The 25,510-nt window shown below is 35.4% G+C and overlaps 1 protein-coding gene and 2 non-coding genes across 4 annotated transcripts in view; 1 reads left to right on the top strand and 2 right to left on the bottom strand.

Moving 5' to 3' along the window:
* Nucleotides 1-2,171: 2,171 nt before the first annotated feature.
* LOC145980749 (uncharacterized) overlaps nucleotides 2,172-25,510 on the bottom strand; it is an 85,267-nt gene continuing 61,928 nt past the window's right edge. Inside the window, exons 7-9 of one of the 2 annotated variants that reach the window (XM_083113810.1) lie at nucleotides 12,933-12,993; nucleotides 2,389-2,412; nucleotides 2,172-2,343 (exon numbers count right to left, since the gene is read on the bottom strand). In XM_083113810.1, the coding sequence (XP_082969936.1) occupies nucleotides 2,327-2,343; nucleotides 2,389-2,412; nucleotides 12,933-12,993 (102 nt within the window). In that variant the 3' untranslated portion in view covers nucleotides 2,172-2,326. Of the gene's footprint in view, nucleotides 2,413-12,932; nucleotides 12,994-25,510 lie in introns of both variants that reach the window. The other variant, XM_083113809.1, reaches the window with a different exon arrangement.
* Nucleotides 25,106-25,177, bottom strand: TRNAT-AGU (transfer RNA threonine (anticodon AGU)). The gene has a single exon. It is a non-coding gene; the product is annotated as a tRNA-Thr (tRNA).
* Nucleotides 25,290-25,361, top strand: TRNAT-GGU (transfer RNA threonine (anticodon GGU)). Its single transcript has one exon. It is a non-coding gene; the product is annotated as a tRNA-Thr (tRNA).

The following is a 25,510-nucleotide window of genomic DNA, read 5'->3' as shown; positions in this document are numbered from 1 at the left end:
AATGTCACACTGAGTTTGTGGAGTGGAGGCTTTAGGAAATGATGCTCTACCACACCGAATTGTTGCAAGGTAGGCAGCAGCATTCGGGCCTGGAAGAGAAGTAACTGCTGACATACAACGTTCAGGATGAAATTTGTAATGAACAATTGATGTTTCTCAGTTTGTCTTTTTTCCTATCCTAATACAGATCTCTATGTTGTTCAAAATTCATACATTAAACGTTAGCATATATCGTGACCTTCCAATTGTATATTTTACAATTTCTTGCCTGATCCGCATTATCATGGAAAAAATAGTTGACATGATTTGTTGAATCAAGCATCACTTCTCAGATTGTATCATTTTAGTTTATTTAGTTACATAACTGGTAAAGGACCATGATTTCAGAAGGTTTAGCGAAACTATACGATGCATGGTTTTAGAAGCGATATTGGGCGGAGCCCCGCAAAGGGTGTGCGTGGAGATCAGCCAATGGAAGGAGTGCAACGTTGTACAGTTAGGAAACTGCGGCGCGCAAGTTAAATGCGGTGTTCTGTACTTTTTTTGCACGCAAAAAGTTTTCATAAAACTTGCCACTTTAAGGTTCATCATAAGATGGGACAAAATATTTTGAACCTGACTGTCCAAGTCCCATGAATTTCCGTCGCCTACAGCCGGAGTTATCGTTTCTCGAAGAAACACGGGAAAAAACACTTCTCTACACACACACGATGACCCTTTCCTTTTCCTTCCGTGTTCCGTTTTTTTTATTTTTTTTTTATTGCCACCGTGTTGATCTCGCTGAGTTGTTGTGTCTTGGTAAAGCTATGGGTGTTAAATTAGGCTGAATATGCTCAATGACCTTTCATTGTCGTGGGCGTTCACGAACATTGCGAGTCAGTTAAGTCAGTTTGAATTCAGCATTTTCGTAACAAGGACGGTGTAAGATAATTTTATTCGTACATCACGAAGAACAGTTGTGAGAGGATTCAATACAGCCCTTATTGATTTATTTATTTTACTTCGTTTTTCTGGCACTTTTGGATAAACGCAAAGATGAGGATGGGTGATGGATGATATGATGAAATTGATAAAGGGACACTTACAAACACCTATGCCCGGGCAGGGATTCAAACCCGGGACTCCTGGCATTGTAGCATGTTTTGAAATACAGCCTTATGTTCGATAATTGTGCAATAGTGTGTGTGTTGCGTGAGTGTTATTTAATAATGTCGCGCCGGCGCCATTGTGGAGTGGTTAGCATATTGCGCTATGATGCCAGGAGTCCTGGGTTCGAATCCTGTCCTGAACATGGATGTTTATGAATGTCCCTTCATCAATTCATTATATCATCACTCATTCCCATCTTCGCAATTAGCCAAAAGTGACAGAAAAGCGAAGTAAAATAAAGCAAATCAAATCAAATTAATAATGTCGTTCTCGGAACCTAGTATGTACCAGTAGTACAGGCACCAAGGGTAAAATACTCATATTACGTTCACAAGACAGAAATCTTAGTTTTAAAGCTTGTTCTTACTTCAAGGAATTGGCGTTTGCAAGAAGTGCATGCTGAAACAGTGTTTTCTCATAGTCGAGAACTTACGGCTAAAGTGTTTGGTGTATGTGTGCACACCGTGTTGCATATTATAAAACAGGGTAAAATATCTACAACAGAAATCGTTGAACCCCTGTTCAAATCTCCTGGAAAACATGCCAGAAAACAGAAACGAGAGCGATGATGACCTTGCAGTTCCTCTACAATAAATACCTTCAAACTTCTTTCAGGTACGTGTTTCTCTTATATGCTGCAGTGATATGATATAATCCTGTGTAGAATTATTCACTATATATTTCATTGTAATCAAATATCACGTGCATGCATTAATATATATATATATATAAAGTTAAATATTGGACACAACGAATTGTCTGTGTTTCCCTTCCGTTAGCAGTTTGTTTGACAACAGCACGACAGCACTGGCTGCATATTGGCTGAACTCATGTTCCTTCTAAAAGCGTACGCCATTAAGTACTGAACATACATGCCCTCACTGCATTAATTCTACCATATTATATCTTATCTGGAATACCGTGACTTAATTTTGACATTTGCTCTTATGGAAAAATGTAATTAACTATGAGATAATTTACACTCAAAATTATGTCTGATGTCATTCATACCTTTAATTAATTCCTATGCACATGAATATTACCATATTTACCATAAAAAAATCACAAATATTTTGGGAGAGTTTTAGCTTGATATGTATCCTATTCCACATTAACAATTTTTGAAAATTTTCGATCAAAATTCCTTTGTGATTCAGTTTCATGTGCATTTTTCTTACTATTCACCTTCTTCACCTTCTTCCCCTTCTTCATCTTCTTCCCCTTCTTCACCATCTTCACTTTCTCCCTCCATTTCATAAGCATCTATTGAAAGAAAATTATATTTTATTCTATTTTTTATTTTAAACTTTAAATAATATATATTTTATGAACAATAACTACAATTATTAGTACTGACTTTTAGGGGCAGCATGAGAATGTTTCAGATCCTGCTGCCTTGCTGTTTCTCAGTTACCACCTATTAGTGTGGTCATGGCATGACAGGATCCTAGTCCATTTCCTGACCTATGATGACTCAGCAGGTAAGAAAGGTACAGTGCATTGCTGGTATTGCTCGGCAAATTGTCCATGACTATTTTCATTAATTTTTCTCTTACATCCTATGTGTTTTTAAGCGATGGATTTTTATGTATGCTAGTACAGAAGTTGTCAACAGCTTGTTTTGAGTTTTCTTTTAATTCTTGAAGCTCTTATTGGGTCAAAGAAAGTGCACGAACATGGTTATGGACAATTTGCACATTAATACTCATGGATCCCACTGTATATGACCCATAATGTCCACATGAGAGGTGGCGGATTGATTGACTGATGTTTTTAGTCCACTTTATGCACAGCAAGGATAATCGGAACTGGACCTACAGTTTAAAGTGGGATCCCAACCACTATGTGCCTCCACTGGGTATCGAACGAGAGGTGGTGGAAAAAAGGCAAGATATCAAGGGGTGAGCCACAGTCGACAATTGGATTGTTTGAGGGAGCAATGGAAGGCCAGCTCCTTCATGGCAGTAAGCAGGAACCATTTTCGGGAAGGGGGGGGGGGGGTCACTCATAATTGTTCCCATAGGCGTCGCAAGAAATTTGAATAATCGAAATAATAATAATAATAGTTTTTTAAAATTTGATAAACTAATGAAATCCAAACGTATTAATTATGATGATTATTATTATTGCTGTCCTTATATCCTTGAGGAGACTTTTCTACTCTATCCATCAGAAGTGTGTATATCCAGCAGAACGGTTTTTATTTATTTATTTTACATTTCATGCAGTGTATTCTGAAACGCACATTTTTTATATTTTGTTATTAAGTTTTAGGTACCTCAAGGAAAAGCTTTCAAAGTAAGAGAGAAATTTTAGTCATAAAGTTTACGTTGTTTGACCATTCACATAAATCTTAATTTTTGGAATTTTGAAAACTGTGGAACCAGTTATTCTTTGGATTAAATGGTAAGACATAACCTGGTGCCTGTATTGTAACCTCAATTTTTCGATCTAACGCCATTTTTCTTTGGTTTATTCTGTTGGAATACTAACTAATTGTACTTTACTTCCATTATTAACAATAAAAGTAACAAACATTCTGCTATTTTGTAACTTGCAATAAATGATATCAATTGGGGGGGAAGGGATTTTCTATGAACCAGTTCGATCCCACTTTCCGATGCTCATATTGTTCCTATACTTACCCAACAGCATTACATACAACCGCTATGCACTATACAAGTATTTGTTTTATAGGACCACATATGGGTTAAATGTATCTACTATATCGAACTGCTTGGTGAAGGATAGTGAATGTAATGTGCTACGAAGCTGGATATCCTATGTTTGAACTCTTGTAAAGTCCACGTGTTCATTATATCCCCAGCGGTTAACAAAGGGAGCGGTACTCTTTGTTAAAAGTACAAGCAAAGAAATTGGAGTAGGAAAGTGATGTTGCCAAATTGAAGAAGAGATAAAGAGCAAAAGCAGAAGGAAATGGTAAAGAAAAATCAAAAGGAAAGAGAAACAAAATTATAGAATATGGAAAGATAAAAGAAATACAAATAAAGATTAAAAAGGAAGTGTTTAAGGGTATTATCGAAGGGGGGAGAGAAATATCCAACTCTTACATATTAGGCCTTAATTGACACAAGGGTTCTGGGGGGGATTCTGAATTAAACGTGGGAGGCAGTATCCAACACTAGGTCTTATATTATGGCTGATATTTTAGTTAGAGGGGATTGAACATTAAATTGAGGGGGTATCCCATTCTTGTGTATTACTATTGTCTTACACCATTGCGGAAATTCTGGTGTGGAGACTGAGAATTAATTTTTTTGGAGGAGGCAATGCTGTCTAAAATTAGGATGGAAATTTTGGTGGTAGGATTGAGTATTAAATTTAAAGGAGGAAATAGGAAGCTCTTGATAAAGTGTTAAATCTATGGTTAAATCTTAGATTGTCTCTGTAGTGGAGAGAGAGTTCGAACATTAAATTTTAGAGACTGTATTTAGCGGTATTGTATCTACACGTTTTCGACCCCAAATGTGCCAAAAGAGAAGATGGAAAAGACAAAATATATCTCGGGATCTTAAGAAAGTATTGACACCCCATTAAATTAATATCCTTGAAAGCCTGCAAAGAAATGGATGTAAACATTTTCTTGCTTGCTTCACTCGCAATCATGTGTTGCAAGAATGTGTGTTTGGTGCTTTACTGAGGTGAATGTGAAGTTTTATATTATAGCTGCATTACAAGACATAAGCGATATTCTCGATATTCATTAATAACATCACTTCTTAAAACATAATGCTTAGTGTTGGTATACTGCTTAATTTAAAGCAGGTGCATCATTTGGGACAAAAATATATCGAATCTGCATTTCTAACTTGTCACAGGAAAATTTTAAATTTGCACTGAAGATAAAATTCAAGTAATTATTGTTATGGATTATGGTTTGTTACTAAAATAATTATATTTACCGCATGAAAATGGGGGGTGGGGGTGAGTTATTTGAAAGAGGAACCCTGTTATATTATCAGTCTGAGGTTACGAATTTCTAGCTAGGGTTCTGTAATGTCTCGTGAAACAAATTGAATCTGCCATACGGCAGACGTTTGACAAGGTTGAATTATTCTATCTTTATCTTAGGTTGTGTAACAATTTGTGTTAAATACTCAAATTGAGTTTTATAAATCCACTCAAAATACTATTTATATACATATTTACATATTTTAATTTACTACATTTAACCAACCAATGTGCTAGCTTTAAGTTTTTCGAAAATCGAACAATCAAAAAATATGGACAATGTAACATGGTATTTAATTCAAATAAACATCAACTATTACACATTCATCCAAACTATTTTCGAGGGATTATGATGAACGATTTTAGGGGTGGTCTTTAGTGATGGACACCTCCTGTTTAGGGAAAAGGGGCAGATCAAGTATAGTGTTCTGTAAAGCTAAGGAAAAAGTTACTTTTGGTAGACACGCTGTCGTAATTAAATACTTTGTGGGGATTACAATATGGTTTGAGGGTGCAAATGATATTTGGGGGGGGGGGACACATGATATGATTTTGGGGGACGCATGACATGATTTTTTGGGGGAATGCGCCATTGGCTTTGGGGAGGATGGGCAACTCTGCTCTCCATGAAGGAAATAATATCCTGCAGTTTTGTCTTCATACTTGGGATTTTCACTAGCAGGCATGAGTGATATCTTGCATTATGCAAAGTCTAAGAAAAAACAAAAAGCACAACGCTATAACAAAACAGCACCATAACACAACACAACTAGTTAAAAAAAATCAACCCCGCACGTGGTTATAGTGCAAAAATAACCAGAGGCGCCTTGCAACTACAAAACAAATGTAAAGAAAATGTGGCAACAATGTCTGAGTGCACGTGCTTATTGGGAATGGTTTGGCTATTGTTAGCTATTGTTGCCAGTGTTAAGTTTCATGAAAGGGTTTCCGATGGGGACATAATAAACACGTGGACTTTAAAGAGGGGGGATTTAAAAGTTGGCATGGGAATTTTGGGACAATCAGAAGGGAATTTTCAGTCAGATCCAGGAACAGCATTGGAAAGAGGACAGCAGAAGTGAAAATGAAGGGGTTATGGCTGGGCTGTAATTCTGAGAATTAAATCAGTTTCACTCAAATTTCAGAATTCAAAATGTTTGAAAATTCTAGTTCGATCATTCCAGGATTGTCTCCCTGTTGTATTCTTGTGAAACTGTGCATAAATTTTTGAAAATTTGTTACAAATTTTGGTTTCTGAACTTCCATTACTCCAACATGCCAGATGTTTCAGGGGGGTTGAACTCTAAAACTCCCCTCTAAATACGGCCATGGTGATATATGAACAAACAATCACAAACACATGTGGGTGACATAACCAGGGTGGCTACTCATTGGGTATTCTGCATGAATTTTTTACTCCGGGAATTATGCATGAATTCTGCTAGATTTTTTTCTCCATAGACGTGAAAATTTGCAACTTTTATTAATCCAAATCCCATTGAATTTATACATATTTATAAATGCCCTGAAGCAAGTTTTTCACAATTTAGCTTTTATTTTTATCGAGAAAGAAAATGAAAGGTGCATGGAAAATAAAACAGAATTTTCTCAATCTGTTAATATCTTATGCAGAACATTCTATTTGACAGACGGAAGATTATTGCAACATAAGGAAAGGTATCCTGAAGTTGATTAGGTAAATTTGAGTTTGAAATTCTTGTGCAATCAATTATTCATAGATTAGTATATTATATAACATTTGTGACTTGTGTTTGTAGATCTATTTCGAGTCTGAGTATGTGAAATGGCAAATGTAAACTCTGCACCTTAAATTAAATATTTTAAATACATATACTGTTTAATTTAAAGGAATTAGAATTTTTTGATACCTTGGAATCACACAGGCCCTTTGTATTGTTAATATATTTGTGTGTGTGTGGATGGTGAGAGGTGGTAATTCCTAAGGTTGAAATACAGATTGATTGATTTGGTGTTTTAAGACCACTTTATGCACAGAAAGGCTAATCGGGACTGGACCTACAGTTTAAAGTGGGATCTGAACCACTAAGGTTAAAATACAGAGAACATCTGCTTGTACCTTTAAGTTTTTGGAAAGTTCGCCTTGAAAACTGGGAATTATACTTGAATTTTATCTTGGTACTAGAGTGGCAAGCCTGACAACACAATTCCTACAGAGAATTATCTTGGCATGCCAGATCCTAATTCGTCTGCAAAGCACAGTACAGGGTGTACTATGTGGAAGAGAGATTGACATTTGGGAGCCTTCAAAAAAGTATAGCTCTTACATCCACATAGTTTTTGGGGATGGCTTCCAAATATCTCATACATGTATCTCTATTCAGGCAATATGAAGGGCTCTGTACAGTAGACTTGAGTTCAATAAAATCAGAATTGTGACATCTATCCATGCAATGTAGAAAGTGGGAACAGAAGGGACTGTCTGTGCAATCTTGAAATTTTGAGTAAATCCAAAAATTTTATAGTTGGTGCTGCATATGAGGCATTGCGGATATTGGGGGCGAACATGCAAAATACAAGATGCAATGGTAACACAGTTAAGTCTTGTCTCCATGTTAATAAAACATTAAAATACTTATCAAGGCAAAATTTATAGTATAAAAAATATAAACACTAAAAACGTAATGTTTCCATCCTCTAACTTGTGAAGTTTCATGTGAAGAAGACCCTGTTAGAGGGTGGAAACGTTACGTTTTTAGTGTTTATATTTTTTATACTATAAATTTTGCCTTGATCAGTATTTTAATGTTTTATTAACAAGATGCAAGAATTAGCAGTTTAAAAGTATTTACATCTGTATTGTTGCACGTGCACTGTTCTCTTCTAAAGCAAATTTCAGAGTAAAACCCTACAGTCTTCAGTGTATATGATCCAATAATAAAAAGAAAAATCGGCTACATCCACCTGGAAGTAAACGGATGGACGAGCTCTTGTGCATCGGTCACACATTTATATCGAAAAATAGATGGTTTATTGGCAAAAGTCAATGAACGATGCAAGAAAACACTTCCCCGAACTTCCAGAAGTATAAAGAAACTGCATTTGGTAGGTAATTTCTCTTATAAATTTGATGAAATCCGTCTGTCCCTTACGAAAAATGTACCAAATCGACCTTTGTCGAGTTTGCCCCTAATATCCGCAATGCCTCATAAATGCAATACTATGGAATGTTTGTCTGGATTTATTAATAAGTGTTAGTAATCAAAGTGAGGTAAAGATAATTTGGTTTTCCAGTTATTTAAAGATAGATTCACATATTACAGCATATATTGAGTAGTTCTGAGTACTTATATTGCATTGTAACGTCACTAAGAAAAAGTAGTAATCAAGGGGTCCCGGGTTTGATACCCGGTGGTGGCCAAAAGTGGTTTAGATCCCACTTTAAACTTTAGATCCAGTCCCGAGTAGCCTATCTGCGCATAAAATGGGCTTAAAACAACAACAACTAAGAAAAAGTAAATGTGGAGTGTAGGTAGAATAGGAAGGAATGTTCTCTTGGGTTGCTGGCCACATTAAACATACACATTTGGTGCACAAGTTCATCTGATTAGTAACTTGTTTCTCATGAAAGCCCCCGATATTTTACCTGCATTGCAAAACATGGCAAAGAAACTTCTAACCCAGTTTTTTTTTTCATTAGGGATTCCCTCACCTTTCGATTCGAATGGGAGCTCCAAAATGTCGGTGATGACTCAGTATTGTGAGGACAATAAATAGAGAGCAACTTGAAAGCAATAGTAATGTACCCCAATTTCAAAAGTCAGAACAGTGGGCGATGAGACTGTATGCTCAGGTCTTGGCCTTCCCCAAAGTGTGTTTCGATTTAAGGGTAAATTTAGAGCTAACATGCCTATAAATTGGACATTTGAGAAAACTTTTGGGGGTTATGGGGAGTGTGTGCCCTATACTACCACTGTAGTAAGACCAATGTACCTGTATTGGACAATACTGGTGGCATTGGTATCTAAGAATTTCAGTTCAAATTTCATTGCTAATATCAGCCAATACCTTCCAGGGTCTGAAATTATCAAATAAATTGTATAGAAAATATTGACAGTGAAGTTTGGTATCTTCATACTTATACAAAAATTAAAAGTGGGTTTTCTGATTAAGTGTGTTGTACATTACTGATGCAACTATACAACACACTGTGTTCATCATATTCTTTTTATTTAAACTATAATTATGTTTTTTTATGAGATTGGTACATTTTCTGACTTCAAATAATATTTCTTATAAAATGTTTTACTAGGTTATCAATTTGAATCATAGGGAGTTTGACAACTGGCACTTACCATTAAGAATAAGCTAGCGTTAATGTTAATTCATGCAGTTAAGGGCCATGATGGAATTTGATGAATGCATCATTCTTCTGTTCGTGAAGAAAGTATAAATGATACTTTCAATTTTGATCTTCATTGACAGGTAGTTGCCATCATTTAAAGAAAAACTCAAATTTTATTTTTCAATGCACTCATTTGCATGGTCACTGTTCCCATATTGAAATCTTCAACCATACTGTCTGGCTGCCTTAGCCGAGACCATGGACGGAAGTGTGCCTGCGCCAACTGGAAGTATTCAGTGGCAAAATGGGGGTGACCACAGTAAGAGCATTTTAGGCAGGAAGCGTGTTCCATGAAAATTGTCTGCTGCAGAAACAATAATTTAATCACCAAGATATGTAGAGAGATGTTTACAAATTATGTAAGTGTTCAGATCGAAATAGAAGCCATCCATATACAATATCGGCAAACAGAACATATCAGGAAAGTATTCATCAACTCACATTAGTAGATAAACTTGTTTGGAAACCAGTAACTTTATTATAAATCATTCAATTAAATTGATCTCCTTAGTAAATATAGGGTCTACCAATTTGAGCGTCAGATCTTTAAAATTGGATAGAATGAAAACCATAAGTGATAATGACATATATTTTTTTTATTTTGAAGAGCAAGCAATGGCATTAAGTTTTGAACAATATGTCGTTCAAATGTCCTCCTCTGCTTCGGTGGGTGGAATGGATTCTGAATGTCCAATTTTTCAGCACGTCTGCACACATATTGAGCGGTGTGGCCTCAATGGTTCGTTCCATGTTCTGTTTCAGGTCACGAATTGGGCGTGGCTTAGTCTCATAGACCTTAAATTTGCCATAACCGCATAGAAAATAATCTAGGGGGTTAGGTCACATGATCTTGGTGGCCAGTTCACATCACCCTTTCTGGATAGAACTTGTCCGGGGAACTTTTCCTGTAATAATTCCATTGTTTGGCGAGCTGTGTGGCAACTTGCACCGTCCTGTTGGAAAAACACATTGTTGATGTCAAGATTTGCCAGTTTAGGCCACAAAAACTGCACCACCATATTCCTGTATCGCTCCCCATTCACAGTCGCGTGATTTCCATGTTGGTCCTCAAAGAAATAAGGCCCGATCATGCCATTGGCCCAAAAAACCACACCACATAGTCACTTTCTTAGCATGAAGGTGTACGTCCAGAATAACTTATGGATTTTCATTTGCCCAAATCCTACAGTTTTGTTTGTTCTGTCGGTCGATTATGTTAACCATAAATTCCTCTCAATGCATGAAATGTCTGTAAAACTGAACATGAATTTTGATAATAAATTCAAATAATTTCTATGTGTTGTTGCATTGTGTATCTCTCCATGATAACTTGCCATAGACTACTGCACACAGAAGTCATAGTTCCATCTCGTCATTTCAGTCAGTGTTGCCACAACACTCTTTCAAAGTTCTGACGTTCAAATTGGTAAACCCTTTATTATAATTAGCAGAAATGTACACAGCATTAATCAGGATAGTATTCACTATAATAGTATTATTTATATAGTATTATAAATATAAATGTAGTAACTGAATGGTTTGTGCCATTACCTACTATAACGAGGGTGTTTTATAGAATGTTCAGCAGGGGTCAAAACATCCCAGTTTTATTTATTCCACTTCGAAACGTTTTGTTGTGAATTGTAAGAGCTATCACAAATCACAAACACAACACAGCAAGCAGTAATAAACACAACAAGCGAAATACTACAGGGTACTTTGGCGAGTGCTTTGGCTTCCCCTCTCGTGTTTGGAATCATCCTTTACAGGTAGTTTAGTCTCCCTTGGTCGGACTGTAGATCTCTATCAACATTTTTGTTCTTGAAAAAGAATCTAAATTTTTTTGAAACATTGGCAACTATCCCTAAAGGATGTTAAATTAATACATTTACGAACAAGGAGATTCGAATCTTGCAAGCATTTGAGCTTACGGCTGCCTCAATCCCTAAGCTGCATCCCCAGCTGTTTTCTCACTTGCTCCAAGCTATCCGAACCAACACAGTGTGGCCCATGCACAGAGGCATGAAAAAGTCTTGGCAGGAAACAGGGAAGGAGGTGGCAGCCATAAGACAACCAGCCAAGCCCATTTTCGGCTGGCACGACAGGAGAGCTTTTACATTGTGTTGACATAGTTGCAAACTTCAGAGAGAAGTGGCTAATCCTGACTGATTTGTAACACTCGTTGGAGAAGTAATTCATGAGAAAGATACTTTCCTTCCTACTTGGAAGAACAAACGTAATATTTTCTGAAATTTATATAACCATTTAGATAGATGCATCTAAAGAGCCATGCAGACCTTTTTGTTATTGATTTCTTCCTTAAGAAAAGACATATCCCTTGCTCTCTCACACACAGACACACACGTTTTGCAACTGACGTTGACAATATTGAAGACATTTTCTGCAAAAAAGAATTGTCTAAATTCAAAGGGAATTCACATTTTTTACTTTAATATTTGTAAGAAATAATACGGAACTATCAGTATGAGAATTTCACTTGGAGATATAATTCAATTTCTTACATTGAATTTTAAAAACTGTAGATCCACAGTTCATTGCGCAGATAATCATATTTTAGTTGTTACTAACACAGATTGTTGATGTACCGTCAACTGTGCTGAGTTTGCAAATTATAAACAAAGCAAGGCGAGAATACCGTGTTCGACTCGGTGTGTCTAATTGTTCAGTGTTTTTTTTTTTCAGTGAAGGGAAAGTGTCCGATGGTGTGTGAAAGGAAGGGTAGTGAGTGAAGATGAGACAGATTAGAGCATTATTACATACACCATTTTCCAAGGTACTATACGATATTAAATTAAAATTTAAACAACGTGGCTGTTCCATGCCAGATTTAAACTTCAATTCTATTAAAAAAGAGTGGTAAAGGTGACAGGCGTCGAAATTTTAATAGTCGCATTTACTTCCGAGAAACTCTGGCCGACCTCCATGCACAGCATGATACGACACCAGAGATCACGAGTTTGAATCCCTACCTGAGCATGGGTGTTCTTTGTGAGTGTTCACTCATCCTTATCTTTGCGATTAGCCAAAAGTAGTACAAATGTGAAGTAAGATAAACTAATGTTAGGAACTCTGAATTCTTGTGTGCAATTTTAGTAAACAAAGTTCCATTTAAATTACCTCTTTCATTAGATTTCTATGACATATGCTAGTGAAATTTTTTTGATTTCTTGATCACGTTGGCACTACCCATCAGACTAGCTGCCAGCCGCCACTGCTGTAAAATATAGTTTAACACTAATCAGTGTTTAATTTACAGTTTAAGTGAAATATGAATCTGCACTATGTCTTCCACTAGGAATCGGACTGGAGACACCTTGATTGCAATGTGACAGCATTAGTCACGATGCTACTAAGGACACCCCACAATTTTTAAACATTTACGTAACAAGTAGGTAAATGATCTTACATTCTTCCTCTTCGATTACTTCTTCTTCAATCTTCCTTGATTTGAACATTTTAAAGTGTTGCTGTAAATAAAAATTGAGAAAGGTTACATGTTAGATACAATTCTTGAAGTTTCAATCATTGAAATTTTATTAATATATTTCTTCTATATTCAGTTCATAATGGGGAGTTATTTTTCTCCTGTTAGTCCTATGCTTTGCCAAACTTTCCTACTTTTGACTTACTTTATATTTTAGGGAACTAAAGTCCATACCAGCTAACTGTAGACCAGGTGAACGAGAAGAAGCCTCTGCGCAATTAGTGACGCGAGATGGCTCCACTAATGAACAGTGAGAGAGAAGGGATTGTGTAATGGGCGACTGGAGTTACCCGATATCTTGCTTCACTCTGCAAGCGTTGCAAACTTTTGGAAGCCACAATACCGTATGCACCGTATTTTTGTCTCCAGGTCCGTACGCTTTGTTTAAGAATTTTTAGGAAATATTAGGGATAAAACAGCAAGTGTAAATTTTGACATTTAGCATACAGACTAAGGTCTGGACCGTACGTCGTACATGCCATGAAATTTCCGTACATGTATGGTCAGGACCATTTGGTTGGCAACGCTGCACTTTCACCACTCAATTTCCCTCCTTCTCCTCTGCCACTATGTGTGGTCCTGCTTCACAGTTAGCTGGGACAGGGTATAGTCTAACCCAACAGTGCAATTATACCCTTTTTATTGAGATTGAAGCATAGAATGATACAGCATGTGTAACAGGCAGAAGACATTCACTGAATGTGTCAAAATTTTGTTGAAAACTGGGCCAACTTTCATTTTCAGATTATTACTTTTTATTCGTACTGCTGAAAATTTGCCACATAGATGTATTGAACACTCAATTTAGCCAACTGTCAAATTCCAAGAAATTGTAATGAGAAGTAGACATGTAGAATACAGATTTAGGTCAAGGCTTCATTAGCAAAGAGAACATAACAGCTAATAACAATATTAAAAAAGATATGCACATTTGTCACGTCATCTATATTTCACTAATTTCACAATTTATATGTGAATAAATTTTATTTTTTCTCAACTTACAAAAAAATCATTACATATTTATGTAGAAGAAGTGATTTCAAACATATTTGTGCTATGAATTAAGACTATATTTCATTTTTCAAGAAAAGCACATGCTCCCCCATACTTATTTATTAGAAACCTTTGTAGCTCTCATTCCCTGCTCTATCTCTTGCCTTGCTGGACTGCTTTCAGTGTTGCCAATCTAATGATCCCCCACCAAATATGATACTTTTATTTGGCAGAAAAATAATTTCTATCTAATGGAATGGCAGTTAGCAAGAAATCCAGAAATTTGGTTGAAATTTTTGGGGTGCATTGGACTTTTTTCAAGTATACCTGCAATATTTACATAAAAGAACTGGCTGTTCAAAACTGAATAATTTCAGTTCTACTTACTAAAACACCCTATACAGTGTTATATATTAGTGGAAGTTAAGTTATGAAGCCATGGGCTGAAACAGCCATAAATTTCAAATGACATATATATTGTTGTTATGGTTACTTGTTGTTGATTTTAGATACATGTGTTATGGAGTTTATATATAAATGTTCAAACCCAAGTGTTTCATTGAATATTATACAAATTGTGTTAGTAACACACAATAGGGTCAATCCATATGAAGTCATACAACATGGTTGCTCGACCATTTTTAAAAAAGTTTTTTTTTGTGTGGTGTGAGCCTCATATGTTGACAGTTCAGAACCACTGTTATTTTATTTTTACTATCACCGATTTGAAGATGGCGGGCATTTTTCTATCATGGCGCGCGTCATTTTCTCCATTCATAAGCATCAGCAGCAACTTTTTTATCTCAGCTCTGGTAAGTCCTACGACAATGAGACAAAATCTGTGATGTTAAGCACATTATAGGCTACAATTATATTTCTGTGTAATTTTCTAAATATTATTCCTTCATAATAAATTTTAAGGTCAAAATTGTGTATTTTAATTGCTCAAAATGATATTTTTGAACATTTTTTTTGGGAAGAAGGCAGTTTTTTGACACTTCAATTTTTTTGTGAAAGTACCTGTGTACCAATAGAGTATGTCAAAATTATTTGAAGCTTGAGACTTCAATATTTTTTTTTTCTACAGGGTCATAAACATGTACTTTTTGTTCAAAAAATCCAAGTTCAGGGTTAAATATCTCTGGTGGGCAGTTGTTTAAAAGTCTGAAATTTGTACACAATACAGTACTCCATGACAAGTAACTTTAGTAAAAATTTTGAGTTTGAGATTCAATTGGTTTAAGAGATACAAAACCCGTGAAAATTCAATATTTTGCATTAAATATGGTATGCCTAATTTCATTTCTAATTAACATTTTGTGTTACAATTCTGCAAAATGTAATTTGGAATGTCAATGAACAACATTACAATCCTGAAATGGATCTGAAATAAAATATATATACGAGGGCATGCTGAAAAGTAAAGCTTCCTATCTTCTTATTTTCTTTGTTACCTTGTAAATGCATTTTGTATTTTGAGCAACCATACATTGCACTTATAAGACTTTCCCGCTTCTCCATTGAAGGTTTCAAACTTCTATCGCCAGGGGGTGCTGAACTATAGCAAGGAAAATGGCAGCATGTAACCATGCAATGTTGATGAAGTGCCTGAAGTAGCATGCCATGATCGAGTTTATAACCGCAGAAAATGTGCTACAAATTGACATTCATCTGAGACTGAAGGCATTTTATGGGGATGAATGCGTAGACATCAGTACTGTGCGATCTTGAGTTTATCATGCTCTTAACGAAAACTCCAGCTGAAGAAATCTCAGTTATGTGAGAGAATGGAATGAAAGGCCGGGAACTGCAAGTGATGGAGGTAATCGGAATCGTGTTCAGCTTGGGTTTTCTTTATGAGCATGAACAGCCCAAAATCGCACAGTACTGATGTCTACGCATTCATCCCCACAAAATGCTCCTGTCTCAGATGAATGTCAATTTGTAGCACATTTTCTGCGGTTATAAACTCGATCACGGCATGCTACTTCGGGTGCTTCATCAACATTGCATGGTTACATGCTGCCATTTTCCTCGCTATAGTTCAGCACCCCCTGGTGATAGAAGTTTGAAACCTTCAATGGAGAAGCGGGAAAGTCTTATAAGTGCAATGTATGGTTGCTCAAAATACAAAATGCATTTACAAGGTAACAAAGAAAATAAAAATATTATTTTCCTGTAGTTTACGGTTATTACAAGCATAAGAAAACAGTTTTTTCTTTGTGACGTTTCAGGAGAACACACGCTCCTTTCATCAGACATTTATTTTCATTTTGACTAAAGATACAGTTATAACAATGGTTAGTAATTTTTAAACAAAAAGAATCTGTTATATAATGGATGTTGTCAATGTTACATTGTTGTAATATAGCAACTTAACTGTGAAAAAAGCAGTCTATTTTTTTTTTTTTTTAAATTATGAATCCAAAATATCATCAGGTAATTCAAATTCATCATTGTTTTCACAAAGTCTCTTGATGTTTTCTGTTACATTAAATTTTAAAGATGGTGGCTTACTCCATTTGTGAAAAAGAAAACTCCACACTGGATCTATGTTACCATTTTCATTATTTAATTTATTCCAGTGTTCTTCTGCAATGAACGAGGCTTCCCAGACATTCAACTCTGTGTTTCCCGTTAATCTTTTTAAAACCCTTCTCTTTTTAATCAAATGCTTCTCTTCGATGATATGAGTTGACAAACCTGTTCTTGGGTTTAGATTTATAATGTCCAAATCATGTTCGTGCCATCTTATTGCCATTTTCCTTGCTGTTTGTCCCACATAATCTTTTGAACATGAACAACTTATATTATATATTCCTGTGGTTTCCACATCTGGTAGCGAGTTTCTCATTTTGAATTCATTAAAAAAAAAAAAAAAAAATAGACTGCTTTTTTCACAGTTAAGTTGCTATATTACAACAATGTAACATTGACAACATCCATTATATAACAGATTCTTTTTGTTTAAAAATTACTAACCATTGTTATAACTGTATCTTTAGTCAAAATGAAAATAAATGTCTGATGAAAGGAGCGTGTGTTCTCCTGAAACGTCACAAAGAAAAAAACTGTTTTCTTATGCTTGTAATAACCGTAAACTACAGGAAAATAATTCTATCATGCAAGCAATGCGTACATACAAGAAAAAGAAAATAAAAAGATAGGAAGCTTTACTTTTCAGCATGCCCTCGTATATATACTTTATTGCAGATCCATTTCAGGATTGTAATGTTGTTCATTGACATTCCAAATTACATTTTGCAGAATTTTAACACAAAATGTTAATTAGAAATGAAATTAGGCATACCATATTTAATGCAAAATATTGAATTTTCACGAGTTTTGTATCTCTTAAACCAATTGAATCTCAAACTCAAAATTTTTACTGAAGTTACTTATCATGGAGTACTGTATTGTGTACAAATTTCAGATTTTTAAACAACTGCCCACCAGAGATATTTAACCCTGAACTTGGATTTTTTTAACAAAAAGTACATGTTTATGACCCTGTAGAAAAAAAAAATATTGAAGTCTCAAGCTTCAAATAATTTTGACATACTCTATTGGTACACAGGTACTTGCACAAAAAAATTGAAGTGTCAAAAAATCTGCCTTCCCCCCCAAAAAATGTTCAAAAATATCATTTTGAACAATTAAAATACACAATTTTGACCTTAAAATTTATTATGAAGGAATAATATTTAGAAAATTACACAGAAATATAATTGTAGCCTATAATGTGCTTAACATCACAGATTTTGTCTCATTGTCGTAGGACTTACCAGAGCTGAGATAAAAAAGTTGCCGCTGGTGCTTAAGAATGGAGAAAATGACGCGCGCCATGATAGAAAAATGCCCGCCATCTTCAAATCGGTGATAGTAAAAATAAAATAACAGTGGTTCAACATATGATGCTCACACCACACAAAAAATAAACTTTTTTAAAAATGGTCGGGCAACCATGTTGTATGACTTCATATGGATTGACCCAATAGTAATATATTTAAAAATGCTAAACATACATGATAAGTTCTTCGAATCAATACATGATATACAGTTTGCAGAGATAGTTTATGTTCAATGGTAATAGCCTTCTAGTTTTGTTAAAAACGTCTTGAAAGCAGGTAGAAAGAAAATATTCTATCTGTAATTGGAATGAATAAAATTTAGAAACTGTATAAATTGGATGTGGGAAAGTATTGTCAGTCTACATCTAATCATTGGTTTATGTAGACTTCAACTAAACATAAACAAAAAAAAAAAAATAACAGAATGAGCCTGCAGTCCAGCCATAATACAGGGGAGAGGAACAGTAATAAACCTAAAGAAAAATTATTTGCATGCATAAAAATATGGAAAAGGATATATGCTAGAAGTAAAATTAGAATGCTGAGTATCTAAGGAGATCTGAAAATTTGTGAGCAATAAAAACATTAGATGGGAAGTACAAATGAAGAAATGAACAATGAGATTTAAAAGTAAATCAAATGTATTATCAACCAGTGCAACTCTGTGGGCTACGTCCAGCCTAGTACTCATGAAATTGAAATTAGTACTTTTTGCATTATCTTTAATGCAAGTAATATGGCCCACGACCAATGGCTCAAGTACTTGCTGGCCCTGTATATAAAAAAATTTGGTGTCCCCAAGCTATACAATAATGTATGAGAGGCTGGGTAAGACCAAATGCAACAATATTTGTCTTGTTTTTTGCATAGAAAATGCTGAATCCTTAATACAAACATATCATGTTTGTTCTTTCATCTTATTCTCATTCTCACAGTTATCCTAAAGAGGTAGGAAGGTAATAAGTAATGTGAAAATACAAACAAACAAAACCTAGAAGTAGATCAACAAAAAAGAAATGAAACACTCAGAAAGAATGACAAGACGAGAGAAAAATACCAAACTTTTCAGACAGATGTATGTAATCCATGGAGGAGATAACTTTTTGTTATGGAATTGTAATCAGAAGAGAAAAAAAAGAAAAACCAATGAAATCATTCATTGCATGGTCAAATGGGTAGGGAATAAAAGGAAGATCAAGAATTAAGTTTAAACAGCACCTGTCAGAAAACATTGTGAATGAGGATAAGATATTGCTAGTAGTTAAAAGGATACATAAGATAGGGCAGAATTCAGTAACAGAAAGTACCAATTCCTAGCACACAGGGAGGCTGTGGACAGCAGAGAATACAACCCAGGATAAGTCAAAATGATGTGCCTGATTTCAATAATTTTTTGTTTACATTTTATGCTGCAGAGGCAAACACAATTATTTATTATGAAATGGAAAACACAATAAGTTTCCTTTAGCAAAATTACAAAGTTACAGCATTTGTAGAAAGTTACATAAGTACCAATAATAGAAATGTTCAGTGTGCACTACTCCACATGTAACATGGTACAAGTAGGCACAACCCCTTTTCCCCTTTATGGTAAGTCAGGGCCAACTTTTGTGATGTGCACACACTCATTAGAAGTATTACATAAAAAAGTATTTCTTGAATTGGCAACATTCCAGTACACGCTCATGGTATTTTTATCAAGTCATGTAACTGGTATTTTCTTAAAATACCATTGGTGTGTATTAAAACATCACCAATTCAAAGTATATATGCTCATGGGCATTACTTGGTACCTAACTTTCGGGGGGGGGGGGGTGGTATGGGGGGCAAAATCGAACTGAAATTGAGGCTTAACTTTGGAGAGAGCAGAATCAAATTAAGACATGGCTTTCAGGTGTGGGGAGGCAGAATCAAACTTGGTACTTAACTTTAGCATGGGGGGGCAGAATCAAACTAGAGACTTGACTTTGATGTAGGGATCAGAATTAAACTTGGTACTTAACTTGGGGGGGGGGGCAGAATCAAAATAAAGACTTGACTTTGATGTGGGGGGTGCAGAATCAAACTTGGGACTTAACTTTGGGGGAAGGGGCAGAATCAAACTTCGGACTTAACTTTGAGGGAGCAGAATCAAACTTGGTACTTAACTTTAGCATTGGAGGGGGGGCAGAATCAAACTAGAGAGTTGATTTTGATGTTGAGGGGGGAGAGGCAGAATCAAACTGGGACTTAACTTGCAGCAGGGGCAGAATTAGTAAGTTTTCCATCCCATAAATATAGCGTCCAGAACTATTTTGCTCAATAGCTTACATTTGCACAATTATAAAAAAATACGCTTCAATACTTTGCTACTCAGGTCCCAAGAGGTTAATATAATTAATTTTAAAATTTAGTGGCTCCCCTGCCCCTGCCAAGTTACGGCTATGTATATGCTTGTTTACAAAACATCTAGAGTGTTGGGAAAAGGCACATATGTCACAAACTGTGACTTTCTGTTCCTTTTCTTTAAATATCATTGAAGCACTTTTTTCCAAAATTTTTGCCCCCAAAAACCTTGGTGCGTATTATGCAAGGAATAATTCGGACAGCCAACATGAAACTGTACAGTGTCATTGCATGATTTTGTGACACTTGCATTGATTTTTTACGTTTACAGAACCCTATCATGTTATATATCATTGCAAAGCTTAAATCCTACAGTTTCTGAATGTGGCAACAGTATTCCATTCAAGATAGCGACACTAATATAAAACATAATCATAAAAACAAAATTTGTTATTTACTTACGTACAGTGAGTATATACTTGTCAAGGACAACGTTTCGGTGGCAACTGCCCCCTTCTTCGGCTTTACGGAAATCCACAAAGCTTCGTCATTTAGAAAGGATATAGGTTTTTACATGGACAGGTTGAATGCTAGGATAACAAATGACTAAAACAGGACTATTCCCACATTTTAAAATCCCTTAAAACTCATACCGAAAGTTATTAGATTTTCAACGTCTCCGTGCTTTACGGCAGACTATTTTTAAATTAGCTTATAACTAAACTAATGTTTCCTAACTGCCGCCATTTGCATTTTTGTTTTATCAATTTTTAAAATTCCAATATGAATGAGTGAAAACCATAACGGTATGACATTTTCGTAAAAATAAAAAATGAGTTGTGCACTTTGGGCACAGAACAGGCTCATACTTTTGAATAGCAGAGAGGATGAAGTGAGTAGCTACCGTCAAGTGTATTGCATATATTTAATTTTTTTTAATTTTATGATGCAAACTGTAACATTAAATAGCCTAAACATTCAAATGTTTAAAAGCATTTTTTTCTCTCCGCACAAAATGTTACTTGTACCGTTATGGTTTTTCACACATTCATATAACCTGCATTATACTTAGCAAAATTCCCTACAAACAGTTTCTTTTTACTGGAAGCTAGTTTAACACTTTGAATGATTGTATTTGTCTTGTGTAGTAGTTGCGGTGTGTTTGTGTTTATATTGTGTTATAGTTGTGATGTGTTTGTGTGTGTCTTGTGTAGTAGTTGTGCTGTCTAATGTGTTTGTGTTTGTCTTCTGTAGTAGTTCCTCCATTCATATTGGGGGTTAGGCGTAGAGCTGACAACTCTGCACTGTAAAAAGCCATGTCAAGAATCAGCAATATAAGGCCATGGAAGTTCCCAAGGTAAAATATTCCGGAGGTAAAATAGTCCCCCGTTCGGATCTCCGGGTGGGGACTAATTTGGGAGGTCCCTGGACTAAGGATAAGATCTACGTTAGGAATAAGGATATTAAATTAGGCACCTGGAATGTTCTGAGCCTTTACCGGCCTGGGGCATTTCAGTGTACAGTTAATGAGATAGTTAAGTATAAATTAGATGTAGTAGCTGTCCAGGAAGTTAGGTGGCCAGGAGAAGGGAATTGTAAAACTAAAAATTATACTTTTTTCTATGGTGGTACTGAAAATCATAATTTTGGAACAGGCTTTTTCATAAATAATAGAATTATCTCGGCTCTTAAAACAGTAGAATTTATTAATGATAGGATATCATATGCAGTTTTACAGGGTAGGTGGTGTAAAATTATTTTAATAAACATACATGCACCAACGGAAGATAAAGATGATAATACTAAAGATGATTTTTATACAGAGTTAGAACAGGTCTTTGATAAATTTTCTCAGTATGATATGGAAATTCTGTTAGGTGACTGTAATGCACAGATTGGCAAAGAAGAGACATTTAAACCCACGATTGGTAAAGAAAGTCTTCATGAATTAAGTAATGATAATGGTATAAGATTGATTACTTTTGCAACCTCAAAGAATTTAATTGTGAAAAGTACCACTTTTAAACATAAAGATATCCATAAATATACCTGGTCTTCTCCAGATGGTAAAACTCATAATCAGATAGATCATATTCTCATTGATAAGAGTAGGCATACTAGTATAATTGACGTTCGTACACATAGAGGTGCTGACTGTGCCAGTGACCATTATTTAGTAATTGCTAAATTAAGAGAAAGACTCTCAGTGATAAATCATAAGCAACAAAATCTAAAAGTTCTAAAATTTGATACAGGAAAGTTTACTGATGAGAGAATTAAGAAAGATTACCAAATTAAACTGTCAAATAGATTTGATGTTTTGCAGGATTTAAATGATGATGAAAATATAAATGAAACAGACGTAAATAAGAATTGGGAGCATATACGTAATGCAATAGAATCAGCAGCTAAAGAAAGTATAGGATAACATAAACCGAGAAAAAGTAAGCCATGGTTTGATAATGAATGTCATAATCTAATAGAAATAAGAAATCAGGCTAGACTTAGGTGGTTAAATAACTCTGATTATACAAATCTAAACAATTATAATAGAATAAAGCGAGAAGTTAACCACACGTTTAGAAGTAAAAAAAGAGATTACTTGAAAAGCAAAATTAACGAAATTGAAACAAACAGCAAAAATAAAAATATCAGAGATTTATATAAAGGTGTAAATGAGTTTAGAAAGGGGTGGCAACCTAAAGTAAACTTGATAAAAGATAAAGACGGTGATTTTCTAGCAGACCCAAGCGATATTCTAAATAGATGGAAGAACTACTTTAATGACCTTTTAAATGTCCATGTAGGAGATAAATCAGAAGTGAATGAAGTACACACAGCAGAACCTTTAGTTCCAGAACCTAACTTGACTGAAGTTAAAGATGCTATTAAAAAGCTAAAGAATAACAAAGCACCTGGCATTGATTTAAAACCAGCTGAGTTAATTAAATATGGTGGAAATTCATTAATATGTCAAATTCATAAATTAATTTGTTTAATATGGAATAAAGAAGAAATCCCTCAACAGTGGAAAGAATCCATAATTGTTCCTGTGTTTAAAAAAGGTGATAAAATGAACTGCAATAATTACTGTGGAATTTCTCTACTCTCAGCAACATATAAAATATTATCTAACATTATTTTAACAAGACTAACCCCATATGCTAATGAAATTATAGGTGATTATCAATGTGGATTTAAACGCAACAGATCAACTACAGATCAAATTTTTCACATCAGACAGACACTTGAAAAAAAGTGGGAATATAATCAAAATGTCCATCAGCTATTCATTGATTTCAAAAAAGCATATGATTCGGTCAAAAGAGATAAATTATATAATATATTAGTAGAGTTTGGAATACCTAAGAAGCTTGTTAGTATGATAAAAATATGCACCAGTGAAACAGAAGGTAAAATTAGTGTGGGTATTAATATGTCTGACAAATTTACAATTCATGATGGGTTAAAACAGGGAGATGCATTATCTCCATTGCTCTTTAATTTTGCCTTAGAATATGCTGTTAGGAAGGTAAAAGAAACTAAAGAAGGACTAAAATTAAATGGTGTGACTCAGTTGTTAGCATATGCAGATGATGTAGATTTACTGGGGGATGATGTGAATACAATTAAGAATAATGCTAAAATATTTTTCAAAACTGCTAAAGAGATAGGTGATAGGTTTGGAAGTTAACAAAGAGAAAACTAAATATATGCTTACAGGCCGAAACCAAGTGTTAGGTAATAATCAAAATCTAATTATTGATAACAACTCGTTTGAACCAGTTTCCAAATTCAAATACTTAGGAGTAATATTAACAAATGAAAATTATATTAAAGAGGAAATAAAAAGTAGGCTTAATTCAGGAAATGCATGTTACTTCTCTCTTCATAAACTTTTGTCTTCCCATTTAATATCTAAGAAACTAAAAGTTAAAATATACAAAACCGTAATTTTGCCTGTAGTATTATATGGGTGTGAAACTTGGTCCCTTACATTGAAAGAGGAACATAAATTGAGAGTATTTGAAAATAGGATCCTTAGGAAAATCTTTGGACCTAAAAGGGATGAGGAGACAGGTGAGTGGAGAAGGTTACATAATTTAGAACTACATAATTTGTATTCATGTCCAGACATTATTAGAATAATTAAATCAAGAAGACTTAGGTGGGCAGGCCATGTGGCACGAATGGGAGAGGAAAGAAGAGTTTACAGGATTCTTGTTGGGAAACCTGATGGTAAGAGACCTGTAGGAAGGCCAAGACGAAGATGGAGGGGCCTCCCCCATGGCACAGTGGTAGCGTCATTGCCTTGTAATCAAGGGGTCCCGGGTTCGATACCCGGTGGAGGCACAAGTGGTTCGGATCCCACTTTAAACTGTAGGACCAGTTCCGATTAGCCTTACTGTGCATAAAGTGGACTTAAAACACCAACTCAAACCAAACCAAACGAAGATGGTGGGACAAGGTCGAGATGGACCTAAGGGAAATCGGTAGGTATGGAAAAGAGTATATAGATCTTGCTCAAGATAGGGACAGATGGAAGGCCTGTGTTGCTGCAGCCATGAACCTTCGGGTTTAAGAAGGCTAGAGAGTTAGTTAGTTAGTTAGTTAAAACTCATATAAAAACTGTTAAAACCCGTGTTACTATCCGATCACAATTCACATGTTGACTGGAACTGGTATGTACTCAAATGCACGAAGTTGCAAGTGAGTCAATTTTCCTCCTTCCCCTAACTTCCCCTTCCATTACGTCATTTTAAACGAGAAGTCGAGTATGATGCTTGCCTCCCGTTCAATGTCTGGGTTAACCTTCAATCCGATTTCTTTATATTCACGTTTTTCCCATTTTTTCAACATTCCTAGCCATTGTAGATTAGGCACACACAGGAGTTGTACTCCATAGAAATTTTCAGCGAAAAATGCAGGCTCGACCAGGACTCGAACCCGGGTTTCTGGCATACTGTGCCATTGCTCTAACCACTGAGCTACCGAGCCAGCCTGGCCTCACCTGATCTTTTGCTATTGCTGTTTTACCTGCAGTAGCACTGGCAGAGACGATTCCACGCAGGTAAAACAGTGATAGCGAAAGATCAGGTGAGGCCAGGCCGGCTTGGTAGCTCAGTGGTTAGAGCAATGGCACGGTATGCCAGAGACCCAGGTTCGAGTCCTGGTCGAACCTGCATTTTTCGCTGAAAATTTCTTCCTAGCCATATTTCATCAATATTCCCATCTTCTCTATTCAGCTTGTTCTCTCTATTTTTACATATAAATGAGGCCTCATAAACATTCCTACTTAATAATTTGTCTTCCTCGCATATAACTTCCCGT

The sequence above is a fragment of the Lepisma saccharinum genome, chromosome 28 (genome assembly GCF_977018435.1).
Source record: "Lepisma saccharinum chromosome 28, izLepSacc3.1, whole genome shotgun sequence".
Taxonomy (NCBI): domain Eukaryota; kingdom Metazoa; phylum Arthropoda; class Insecta; order Zygentoma; family Lepismatidae; genus Lepisma; species Lepisma saccharinum.
The sequence above is the reverse complement of the archived record's forward strand: the minus strand, read 5'-3'. Positions and strand labels throughout refer to the sequence as shown.